General features: G+C 61.0%; 2 protein-coding genes across 3 annotated transcripts; both read right to left on the reverse strand.

Annotated features, from left to right (window-relative positions):
* Positions 1-298: 298 nt before the first annotated feature.
* On the reverse strand, positions 299-4492 carry DYRK1B (dual specificity tyrosine phosphorylation regulated kinase 1B). 2 transcript variants are annotated; one of them, XM_027855192.1, is made up of 10 exons: positions 4255-4492; positions 3433-3552; positions 3153-3341; positions 2748-2895; positions 2347-2633; positions 2097-2243; positions 1867-2007; positions 1249-1567; positions 861-967; positions 299-727 (listed from the first exon to the last, which is right to left on the reverse strand). In XM_027855192.1, exons 1-10 carry the CDS (start codon positions 4315-4317, stop codon positions 386-388), a joined length of 1863 nt encoding a protein of 620 aa, XP_027710993.1. In that variant the 5' UTR covers positions 4318-4492; the 3' UTR covers positions 299-385. The 2 variants fall into 2 exon arrangements, with proteins under 2 accessions (XP_027710993.1, XP_027710994.1); XM_027855193.1 differs by having other exon boundaries at positions 1249-1447; positions 4255-4407.
* A 1748-nt stretch (positions 4493-6240) lies between these two features.
* Positions 6241-10316, reverse strand: FBL (fibrillarin). The gene is made up of 9 exons (XM_027855190.1): positions 10223-10316; positions 9020-9172; positions 8789-8905; positions 8505-8599; positions 7905-8075; positions 7431-7563; positions 6780-6892; positions 6548-6693; positions 6241-6378 (listed from the first exon to the last, which is right to left on the reverse strand). Exons 1-9 carry the CDS (start codon positions 10230-10232, stop codon positions 6342-6344), a joined length of 975 nt encoding a protein of 324 aa, XP_027710991.1. The 5' UTR covers positions 10233-10316; the 3' UTR covers positions 6241-6341.
* Positions 10317-11310: the final 994 nt, after the last annotated feature.

An 11310-nucleotide genomic window follows, 5' to 3' on the forward strand; every position in this document is an offset into this window, starting at 1 on the left:
TGCCTCCCCCCCCCCAGCCCCAGGGTGGAGAACAGGGGAGCCACCCCAGGGCTGCCAGTCTTTGGTACAATAAATAGAAAACAAAGGGGCCAGCAGGGCCGAGGAGCCAGTCCATGGGGGGACAAGGGGGGCAGGGGTCATACCCCTCCTCTTCTCGGCCCCAGCCCCCAGTCAGGTCAGTGCAGGTGCCCCCCCTCCCCCACTGGGTAGCAGCAATTCCAGTTGAGAGGGGAGGAGGGCTGGGGGAAGGAAGGCATGAGCCCAGGGGCCCCAAGGGGGAAGGGGTATGGCTTCGGGGGGCCCCAGGGGGGCAGGGGATCACGAGCTGGCGGCCGTACTCTGGGGGACACCACAAAGGCCCAGGCGGGGGCCTAGGGCTGGGTCCTCAGGTGGGGGGATCGGCGGCCGGCCCCCGCCCCTGGGGCCGCCCCCCCCCTGTGGTCCGAGTCCGGAAGGCCGAAGTGGCCGGGTGCTGGAGAGGGGGAGCAGGGCGGAGTGGGGCACAGTCCTGTGGGGCAGGCAGAGGCAGCAGGGGTCCACCTCCAAGGCTCACGTCCATCAGCTCAGGGGGAGGCGGTGAGGAGGATAAAGAAGAGCCAGCCTGGGCCGGAGGCCGGCCACCGGCCCCATGGAAGGAGGAGGAAGAGGAGGCTGGGGCCGGGCCTGGGGGAGGCTTGTGGGCCACATCTCCCCCTGCCCAAGGGCGCAGCGGCTGGGAAGGTGGGACCTGCCAGGGGAAGAAAAGGATAGGCTACAATCAGTCAAACCAAGGGGCCATCAGCCTCTAGGAGGAAGGCTCCAACAGGTCCCGAGGGTGCGGAAGGAGCTCCTGGAACCCGCCCGTCGCCCAAGGCCCGTACCTGGGGGCTGTGCATCTCGCAGTCCGTCACTGGAGGCCCCGGGCCCCCACAGTACCGGTTGCTGTAGCGGTAGCTCCGGTTGTCATTGGATGATCCACTTGAGCCACCTAAGGTAGGAAAACCGTAAGCTGGTGAAACATCTCCTCCTCTGACCCTGCAAGAGCCCAAGGGGAGAGGAGAGAGACCCTCTGGTTCAAGGTGAGAGAGAGCACAGATTGCCAGGACCTCGAAATGGAATGGTCATGACGTTACATGTTCTACGTGAGCACAAGTGAGATTCAGAGAAAAGAGATCTCCTCCGGCTTCACATGGTGCATGGGCCTCTGTCTAAGGGGCTAAGGCCTCTCCCCCAGCCCACTTCGGGGGCGGTCCCAGGAGCCCCCCGCACCAGAGCTGGAGACGGAGCTGGCCGCGCTGGAGGAGTGGGAGGCGTCAGGGGCTGGAGAAGGTGAGGTGGAGGTGCTGCTCCCCGAGGGCCCCGTGTTGGTCGCCTCATCGGCAGTTCGACGGAAGAAACCATGCTGCAGGGCCCCCAGGGGGCTGATCCGGGCGGCCGGCTCATACTCCAGCATGCGCAGCACCAGGTCCTGGAAGCGGAGGTAGTCGGCTGTGCTGTGGCCCGGCTCGCCTGCCCGCCGGCCCCCGGGGCCGCCCGTCTGCACACCCAGCACCTCCTGCAGCCGCCGTGTGCCGGGGCCCTGGTACTCCTAGGAGGGAGGGAAGAGCGGAGGAATCGTGGGGGAGGCGCAGAGGAATCTGAAGCCAGGGGACCCGCAAAGGAACCCAGGCAGAGCAAGGAGAACGGGAAGGGAATAATTGAACAATTCCTAACTGTAATGTGACAGCCAGGAAAGACGGATGGGAGAAAGACAGAGAGAAAGGACGGAGGGATGGAGGGAGCAGAGACAAGGGTTCTGGGAAGTGAGCGCACAGAAGCCACCTGGGAGAAGGGCCCTTTAGACAGGGTTGGGGGGGTGGCAGGCATGGGAAGAGCAGAGCGGCTCACCTTCCTGAGGTCTTTGCTCCTCCGGAGGGTCCAGCCCCCTCCAGGCAACCGGTCAAAGTACTTCCTAGCTTTGGGGGCCTGTTCCAGCATGGGAGCTGGGGGCAGTCCCAGCACTTCCACGATCCTGTTCATCTGGTCCACCTGAGCCAAAGGGCCAGAGCTGTCAGGCTCGCCCCCCTCCACCTGGCGTCCCTGGGCCCGCCTCCTCGGCCTCCCAGCCTGAGCCTCACCTCGTTAGAACCGCTGAAGAGGGGCTCTCCTGTGTGCATCTCCACAAGGATGCAGCCCAGAGACCACATGTCGATGGCCAGATCGTACGGCGTCCCCAGAAGCACCTCAGGGGAGCGGTAGAAGCGGCTTTGGATGTACTGATAGATCTGGGGACAAAGGAGGCTCGGTCAGGGCCTGCCTGCCCCCAGCCCAGACTGAGAGATGGTCCCCCAAGGGCGAATCTGGCCATGGGCCGTGGTCACCGCGTACCCGCTGGCCCAGCTGACAGGAGCTGCCGAAGTCGACGATTTTGATGGCGCTGCGCTTGGGGTTGCACAGCAGGATGTTCTCGGGCTTGAGGTCGCAGTGGATGATGCTGAGCTCAGGGGTGGCCAGGAAGAGCAGGGCCGTGCAGAGCTGCTGGGCCAGCTTCCGGGTCAGGTTCAGCGAGACGCCCCGGAAGTGGGTGTTGCGCAGAAGGTCATACAGATTGTAGGAGAGGAGCTCGAAGACCAGGCACAGGTGGTTCCGGAACATGAAGTGTCGTTTCAAGTGCACTGGAGGAGAGGGAGCAGGGACAGGCGGTGGCAGCTAGGACGTTGGCCTCCAGCCCCCTGCCCCTGCCCCTTCCCTCGCCACCCGCCCGTCCCCTTCCAGGCCTCAGGCCTCACCGATGTAGTACTTCATCTCCGTATCGTGCTGGTTCATCAGCTCAAGCAGCCGCAGCTCGATCTGTGCCTGGTTCAGAAATGCCTTCTTGTTCTTAATGATCTTGATGGCCACAAGCTCCTGGGCCTGGTGGTCATAGGCCTTCACCACCTAGGAACAAGAGGCCCTGGATCAATGGGGATGGATGGGGTCAGCAGGACTTTGGGCCTCAGGATGGATCCCAAGGGGGAGAGACGTGGTCAGGCAGTGTTCTAGTGTAGGTGTCAACAGATATGACAAGGGGCAGCAGAGAGCACTTGGGGGTGCAGAGGCCTCAGCATGTGGGGTGCAGGGGAGCAAAGTTCGCCTTCTCTTGCTGTCTGCTGGGTGGCCTCCCCCTCCCCCAGGTGTCTCATTCTGGGCCCCACCTGTCCGAAGGAGCCCTTCCCAATAAGCGAGTCGATCTCATAGCGCTCCAGCCACCGCTCCCCACTTCGCACAATATAGTCATGGTTGTCATCATCATAGCCGTGGTTCAGAACCTTTCTCTCTTTCTTTGTGCTCGCGTCCTCTGGGGGTCCCTGCTGGGCCCGACGCTTCTTCTTGGCGTAGTACACCTGGGGAGGGGGGAGTGAAGAGGATGGTAAGGAGACGTGTTGGGAGTTGCCCCCCAACTCATTCCCAGCTCCTGCCTAGCGCCCAACCCACCTCATTAATGTGCTTGTACGTCTTGATAAGGTCCACAGAGAGCTTTCTAAGCGGGGCAGAGGTGGCATCCCGAAACGCCAGCGGGAGCCGTCGCTGTAGCAGCCTGACATCTGGCACCACCTAAGAAGGCCAAGGACACAGAAAGGGCCAGGCCCTTCAACCCCTGACCTCTCTCCCTCCCTCCCACACTCACAGATCCATTGTCCTACAGGACAACCACTGCCCCCATTTTACAAAAGGGGAAACTGAAGCTCTCGATGACTTTCTCAAGATCACACAGCTGACCAGCATCGAGAGTCAGCCAGCTTTCAGCCCAGCTCTTTCCACCTCCTGGTCAGTTTGCCTCTTAACCTTCAACGCTGAACCACTTCCTCACAGACCCTGCGGTATCTGACGGCTGAAGCTGAGGCAGGGACTCTGATACTGTGAAAGGGGGCTGGATTTAGATGGAGCCCCAGGACCTGGGCCCAAATCCCAGTTCAGCCATTTCCTCCCAGTGTGACCCTGGACAAATGGTTTAGCCTCTCTCCAGGCCTCAGCTGCCTCATCTGTAAAATGAGCAGGAGATGACCTCGAAGGTTCCGCTCAGCTCTCAGTGTGTGACCCTCAGCTCCAGGTCCCAAACTAGGAGCTCCTTCTTCCCAGCCAGATCCTTCAAGTCTCCACCTACACATTCTAGAGCTTTCAGCTCACCATGATCCAACACCAGGCCCTTCAACCTCACATCCCTCCCTAAGGCTTGTCCTCTTGTCCCCAAGAAGCTGGATCCAGGAGTCAGGCCCTTGGGCCGGACCTTTCACCAGGAGCTAGGTCAGGCGCTACCTGTGGATGCTCCTGGGGGGCTGGGAAGCCGGAGAAAGGACCATGGCTGGGAGGGGCGGCCATGTCCGGCTCAGAGGACCGAAGGGAAGCAAGGCCCGGAGCAGGAGCCCGGCTGGGGGGCGACTCCTCGCATCCTGCACCACAGCTGCTGCCACCCGCACCGCCGGGACCTAGAGGGAGGGAGCAGAGGAGATGGGCTGTGGGGGACGAGGCAACTGAGGAAGGGAGGGGGTCAGGCCAGAAGAGTGTCAGGGAGACGGGACAGACAGACAGAGAAAAGAGCAAAGACAGCTAAAGAGGGGCAGAGTAAGAAAGGGCAGTGTAACAATGAAGGGCCAGAGCAGAGCAGGTCAGGGGCCTGTGACAGCCCTTCCCCCACTCCCCCAACAACAGGGGGGAGGCTGGAACTCTCCCAACCTCCTACCCACTCCTCGCCAGCTGATAGCCACTCTCTGTGGGGGGGATGGGGAAGCACAAAGGGAAAGCATTTGGGCACTGGGGGACGGGTCTCATCTGACACTAGGACGTCCCCCTACGGTCGCCCCCACTCTGCACCCCTCCCTCTCTCATACCCACGCTGGGGGGCTGTCGGGAGCCACGGGCAGGTGGCCGGCGGGGTCCCCAGTCTGGCAGTCGGGCAGTCAGCATCTTGGGCAGGGAGAGTGGGAGCCCCGAGGGTACACGGAGGTGGAAGGGTGACCCGTCTGAGGGCTGCGTGCCGAGGAAGGGGAGGCCCGGGACGCTGGGCCTGGGAGGCGCCCCCAGCCCCAGCCCTGCCCTGTCCCGTCCCGTCCGCTGGGCCCCAGCAGCAGCCGCCCGGGGGGGGGAGGGGGGAGGAGGTGCTGAGCTCGAGGGGCGCCCGCTCCGGCTCCCGCCCCGCCTCCCGCCTCCCGGGCTTGGGCTCCCGTTCCCCGCGGCGCGCACGAGGCGGCTGCAACATGACCCCTGCCATGGCAACAGGCCTGCCATTGGCCCGAGGGGCTCGGCGCGCTGGCCAATGGCGGGGAGCCGGCCCGCTGTTGCCAAGCGACCGCGATGCGGCGGGTGGGGGCCCGCGCCGGCTCTTGCCCAAACAAAGAGCGGGAGAGAGCGGGGGAACGGGGGGGAGGGGGCCGGAGAGGCCGCGGCTCCGCCCCCGGCCCGGCTGCCCGGCCCCGCCCCGGCCCGCGCCGCGCTCCCCCGGGGCCGGCCCCTTCCAGGAACCCGGCTATAAATAGCGGCCCCGCCCCCTCCCCTCCCCTCCCCCCTGGCACCTGGTCCGGCCCGGCGCCCCTCCCCCACCCCGCCGGGCCCCGGGACAGCGCGCGCCCCCGCTCCGCCCCACCCCGCCGCCCAGGGAGTGGCGGCCGTAACGGGTGTCTCGAGCTCCCTCCCCCCCTCCCCGGGGCTAACGTTCGGCGAGGGGGTGGAGGGCGGCGCGCCGGAGGGCGGACGGGTACGCGCCCCCTCCCATCCCCCAACCCCGGCGGGCGCGCGCGCGGCCGTTACCTGTGGGCGGGGGTGCCGGGCCGTAGGGGGAGGGGCGGAGCGGAACGCGCGGGGCAGGCGGCGGCTCAGCGCCCCGGGCTCATCCCTGCGCGGGAACGCTGGCAGAATCGGCGCGGGCGGGCGACTCCAGTCAGATCGGCAGCGGCCCGGGGTCCCCAATTACCCAGTAATGCAACCAGCAAAATGGCGACCACAACAAACCGGCCCCCCCGGCCCGGACTCCGCCTCCTGCCCCCTCCCATCCTCCCTCGACACGTGACTCAGGCACCGGGCTACAGTCCCGTGCGCCTGCTCCAGCTGTGGAAGAGACATGCGCAACACCGAACTCAGGTCCCGCCCAGGGCTCGCAGAAAGCAGCAAGACGAAGCATGCGTCGCAGAGGTCGACGCCCGACCTCCCTGGGTAACCACAGGGCGAGCATCAGCGGCTAGCCTCATCGCGCAGGCGCGAAGCCTCCTTCCCTCCACCCCGCCCCTTAACCCTTTGAAAATCCAGGAATCACATGGGGTCACACCTTTTAATAGAAAATACAAAGATCTGACACAAAACAGCTACAGTAGAAAAGGAGGGGGACGGGGCGGGGACAGCAGAGGCCACAGCTACTTGGCAGCCACTTCCTTCTGCTTGGGGGGCGGCCTGTGGGGAGAAAGGAGACCTCAGAACCCAGGTAGCACCCCCCCAAGGGAAACCAATCCCAGCCCATGGGATACCCCCCAGGCCAATGAAGCCCCTGCTGTGCATAGTGACCTCCCTTCACCTCCAGTGAACCCCCTTAAGGCCAATGGGGTCCCTTCCCCCAGCTCACCTGTACACGCCCACCACCACAGCGTGATCTCGCTCATAGGGCTCCAAGGTGAGCTGTTCCTGGGGCTTCATATTTTCCTGCTGCATTTTCTTGACTTCGGAGGCAAACACAGCCTCGGGGGTCGCTGTGGAGTCTATGCAGTTGGCCTGGAAGACGTGATGGTCATGAGGAGGAGACCCACCTCTGCCCAGACCCAGGGCCCTGTTCCCGCAATCTGGCTGGGACACTTTACCTTAATGGAGATCACAAAGTGTCCACCATTGCGCAGGAAGTTGTGTGCATTGAGAGCCACGATTCGGGACTGGTCTGGCTGGGCCACATCAGCAAAAATCACATCCACCATCCCTGGAGGCAGAGGAAGGAAGGACCCCAGATATGGTCAGCCTAGAGAACCATCAGGCTCATTCCTGGGCCCATCTCATCTCTTACCCCTCCACCGCACCCTGCAGACTGCCAATCCAATCTCAAGGGATGGCTCTGAACACGTCATTCCCTGTCTCAGCCCTATGTCCACAGGATTTTAAAGGCCAAACTCTGAGGTCAGCTGCCTCCCAGAAATTAAAGTCACACTCCCTTCTAACAAATAATAGCATTTACATAGTGCTTTAAGGTTTGCAAAATGCTTGACATCTGTTTAAATCCTTACAACAATCCTAGGAAGAAGGTGCTCCTATTTTTATAGATGAGGAAATCAAGGCCCCTGCAGATTAAGTGACTTGCCCAGGGCAACACAGCTAGTCAATGTCTAAGGTAGGATTTGAACTCAGGACCTTCTTGCCTTCTCTAGCCACAGGGCAGATCACTGCTGCCCCCACTCTCAGCTTCCTTGGCCTATGGTTCAGTGTGTGCTGTCTACAGAAGCAGGGATGACCTGGGCCCTCACCAATGAGCATTCGGTATTTGTGGGGGTGTCGCGCATCCTCAATGACGGGAATGATATTCGTCCTCTTCTTGGCCACATTGATGAGGTCTCGGCCAGATCGATGAGAAAACTCAACAGCATAGACCAGACCTTCCTAAACGGCAGAGAAGAACTCGCTGTCCCCACCTGTCACATGACCAAGAACCCATCACCAAGCCTTCCACCCCAATCCCCAGAGGACCTGCTCAACAGCTGACCAGAGCAGACCCAGGAAGTGGCAGGGGCCAAGCTAAAATCACCAAGGGATCATTCTGTACCATACTTCTTGTCCTCCAACCCCTTTGTTCAGAGTTCGAGGGCAGTGGGAGAATCTTGTTCACGTACCTCACAACCAGCTCTTTGGGTTTTGTATTTAGGCAGTTAGAAGCTAGAAGCAGGCCCTCCCTTTTCTTATTCTAATATTTCCAAAAGTGGGGAAGGTTCCCCCAGACTCACAGGGCCCACAATGTCTGAGACATGCGAGACCGTAGTGCCTGATGCGGCTCCCAAGTAGAGTACTTTGGCCCCAGGTCGGATGTGGATCTGATCTACTCCGCCCAGGATGGCCGCAGCCAGCTTTGATCGGAAGGGGTTCCAAGCACGGTACTCCAACTTCGCCTCGCCGTCCTGAAGGGGTGGAGAAAAGCAAGAGTCAGCCCTTCATCATCTGGCCCTCCCTGACCCTCCCTTTCCCAACATGATCTGGGACTGACACCGGTGGCCTTGCTATCCCTTAAGACACTCCATCTCCCAACTCAGGGATTTTCACTGGCTGACATGCTTCCCCAGGCCTGGAAGACTCTTCCTTCCTATCTGTCTTCTACCTGCCCCGGCTTCCTTCAAGCCCCACCGGAAACCCCATTTTTTACAAGAATCCTTTCTCAACGCCCCTCCACAGTGTCTCAAGGATTATCTCTTAATTTATTCTGCGTATGGTTTGTTTGTTTATACATGACAACTGACTATGTGTTCTGAGAGCATGGACTCAGTACATGCTTGATGACTGACTGAATGGGAACCTGTCCCACAGCCCCCTCCACAAGCTCCCGTCCTCACCTCCACGGTGATTCTCTTCTCACCATAGACCGACTCTCCAGGCACCATGTTTTTTGTGACCAGAGCATCTTCCTTTCCTCGACAAATAAAAACTCCTGAAGAAAAAAAGGAAGTAAATAAAGAGCCAGTGTGACCCGTGAGCACCGCCCCCCTTGTTCTCTCCCAGGCATCCCCTACCCCTGAAATGATGAAAACTGGTAACAGAGAAGGTAAAACTGCACAATGTTTATTTTGCTGCTGTTTTCTTTGCTAAGAAAAATGGCAGTGGACATGTCCTTACTCACCCTCATGTCGATGAGGCTCTACAGTGACCTTCTTTCCTCCTTGGAAACCTCCTCTACCACCCCGGCCTCGTCCTCGGGGGGTGCCCCTGCCCCGACCACCAGGTGATTGGAAGCTTCCTGTGGGAGGCAAAGATTTCTTACTGACGGGACAAGCCCAGTGTAGACACCCAAGGAACTGTTCTTTCTCTCTAACCCCAGGTCAGCCCCGAGAGCCAAGAAACCTCAACTCACCTCGACCACCTCCTCGGCCACCACGATCTCCGAAGCCGCCACGGCCACGTCCCCCAAAACCTCCTCGGCCCCCAAAGCCTCCTCGTCCCCCTCGGTCACCACCTCTTCCACGCCCTCCAAACCCACCCCGACCCCCTCCTCGGGGGCTGAATCCTGTAGACAAAATCAAAAAAAAGAATTAGCCAGAGGCTGAAGATTCTGCCTTCCCCCTACTAGCTCACCTGAATACCAGATAAGGGATGAAGGAGAACCAGGACGTTAATGTTCACGTGAATGGGAGGGGAAGAGAAAAAAGTCCTACAACACGAGCCACCCCTTTCTCACCTCCAAAACTGCTGTCAGTTAAGTCTGGGAAACGATAAAGAAATATCCACAATCCCCCACCACCGAGGAACCCTAGGGGGCCACAAACCCTGAAAGTAAACTGAGGCCCAGGATGACACTGCCCACCAGCGCCTGGGGGGATGGGAAGAAGGTCGGAGAGTCTCCCAAAGATGTAGGCTGGTCCACAGGAGACACTCCCTCCATCCCCACTGGGGCTCCTAAACCTGGAGGGGAGGCGTCTGTGTGTTTGTGGAGCCAAGAGAAAGACCCCAAAGCATTTCTGATGTGGGGACCCAGGCCCACGACCACCCCTCTCGGCCTCAGCTCCGTGCCTGGAGTGGCAGCAAACTAAGGCCCAGCCAAGTGAGACACCAGCTCCGTCTCCTGCCTTGGGGGCGGGTGGTCAGGGCACCCCACCTCCTTGGGGCCCCCCCAAATCCAGTCCTGGGGCTCGTAAAAGCGGAGCTCCTCCAAAGCAGTGGGGAGAACGCTAGACTCAACGAGACCTGAGTTCAAATCCTGCCCCAGACCCTTCCTAGCTGTATATCCCCAGGCAACTCACTTCACGGCCGCCGGCCTCAGTTTCGTCGCCTGTAAAACGGGGATGATAACGGAGCTGATTGCCACCCACCCTCCTCCCCCCGGGGGGGGCGGCGAAGATCCGCAGAGGAGATAACGTGCAAGGCGCTACGGAAGTGCGGGCCAGCGGTCAGTGTCGCCACGCGCCCCTCGGGCCCCCGCCCTCCTGCTACAGACCAGTAAACTGAGTTGCAAGGGGAAGGAAAGGGCAAGCCCTGGCCGGGACCCGAATCTGGCCTTGCCGACCGCAGGCCAGGGGCCCAGGCTCGCCAACCCCCCCGGCTCGGCCCCGGCGCTCACCTGGCTTCATGGCACGCGGCTTGTTCTGCGGAGGCAGCGGAAGCAGCGGCGGAGTCGGCCCCTACGGTGGCCGCCAGCGGACACGCGGCTCCCACGCGCCTCCGGATCTCCAACACCCCCGACCGCCTGCAAGGGAGGCAAGAGGGCATTGGCGTGCGCCGGGGCCAGGTGTACGCACGCAAGCACGCACGCAGCACACACACACCAGCACGCACGCAGTACGCACGCAAGCAGGAACGCTAGAGCTCCGGAGGCCGGTCTTCCCTCGCCTGCGCAGTCTAGGTTTACCCAGTACCCTCTCCCTTGTCCCCTCCTCCCCTGTTGTCCTATTACGTCACCTCGCAGGGGACGGTGGAATCCTGGGAAAGGTAGTCTTACGAAGTCCCAGGCCGCGGCCGCAGCATTTCCGGAGTCAAGAAGGTGGGGAGAGGGAAAAAGGGCGGAGAGGGACACGTAGGGCGTCCTGGCGTCACGGTCCGCCCTGATGGGAGTGTAGTTTTGAATAGATGCTCTTTCCACACATGCGCTCATCACTAGACACGGGGAAAGGGAATCAGTCTGTCTCCTAGGAGACATCGTGAATGGGTCCGGAAGTGGCTCGTGGCCTCGTGAAAGTGGAGGCCGCCTCCTGCCGCAGTGCTTGGGGAGGCCGCAAGGTGGCGGTTTCGCTCGCTACCTGCCTCCGTTCTTCCTCCCCTGGTTCCGGCAGAGCCTCACTCCACCAGGTTTCCTGAGAAACACCCTTGATTCAATTAAATTCCACTATTCATGCACTAAGCAACTACTGAGCACCAGGCATTGAGCTGGGCACTGGGGAGACAAAGACAAAATGGAGGCAGGCCCTGCCCTTAAGGAGCTTCTTTTCTGCTCTCACTCAGCCGGACGATGGTGCAACCCCCTGGGTCTGCCCATGCCCAGTGATTTGCGGCCAAATCCTGCAAATCTGCTTCAAGGGAGTCCACCCAAAGTCTTGGGGGACCTTCCGGTTCTCTTGAGCACGCAAGCTGAACCAGCCCCACTTCCTTTTCTCTTTGATGAAACCCCAGTGGAATGTCATCCCAGTGGAATGTCATCCCAGTGGAATGTCA

This window comes from Vombatus ursinus, unplaced genomic scaffold (assembly GCF_900497805.2).
Source record: "Vombatus ursinus unplaced genomic scaffold, bare-nosed wombat genome assembly UNPS02010822.1, whole genome shotgun sequence".
In the NCBI taxonomy this organism is placed as follows: Eukaryota; Metazoa; Chordata; class Mammalia; order Diprotodontia; family Vombatidae; genus Vombatus; species Vombatus ursinus.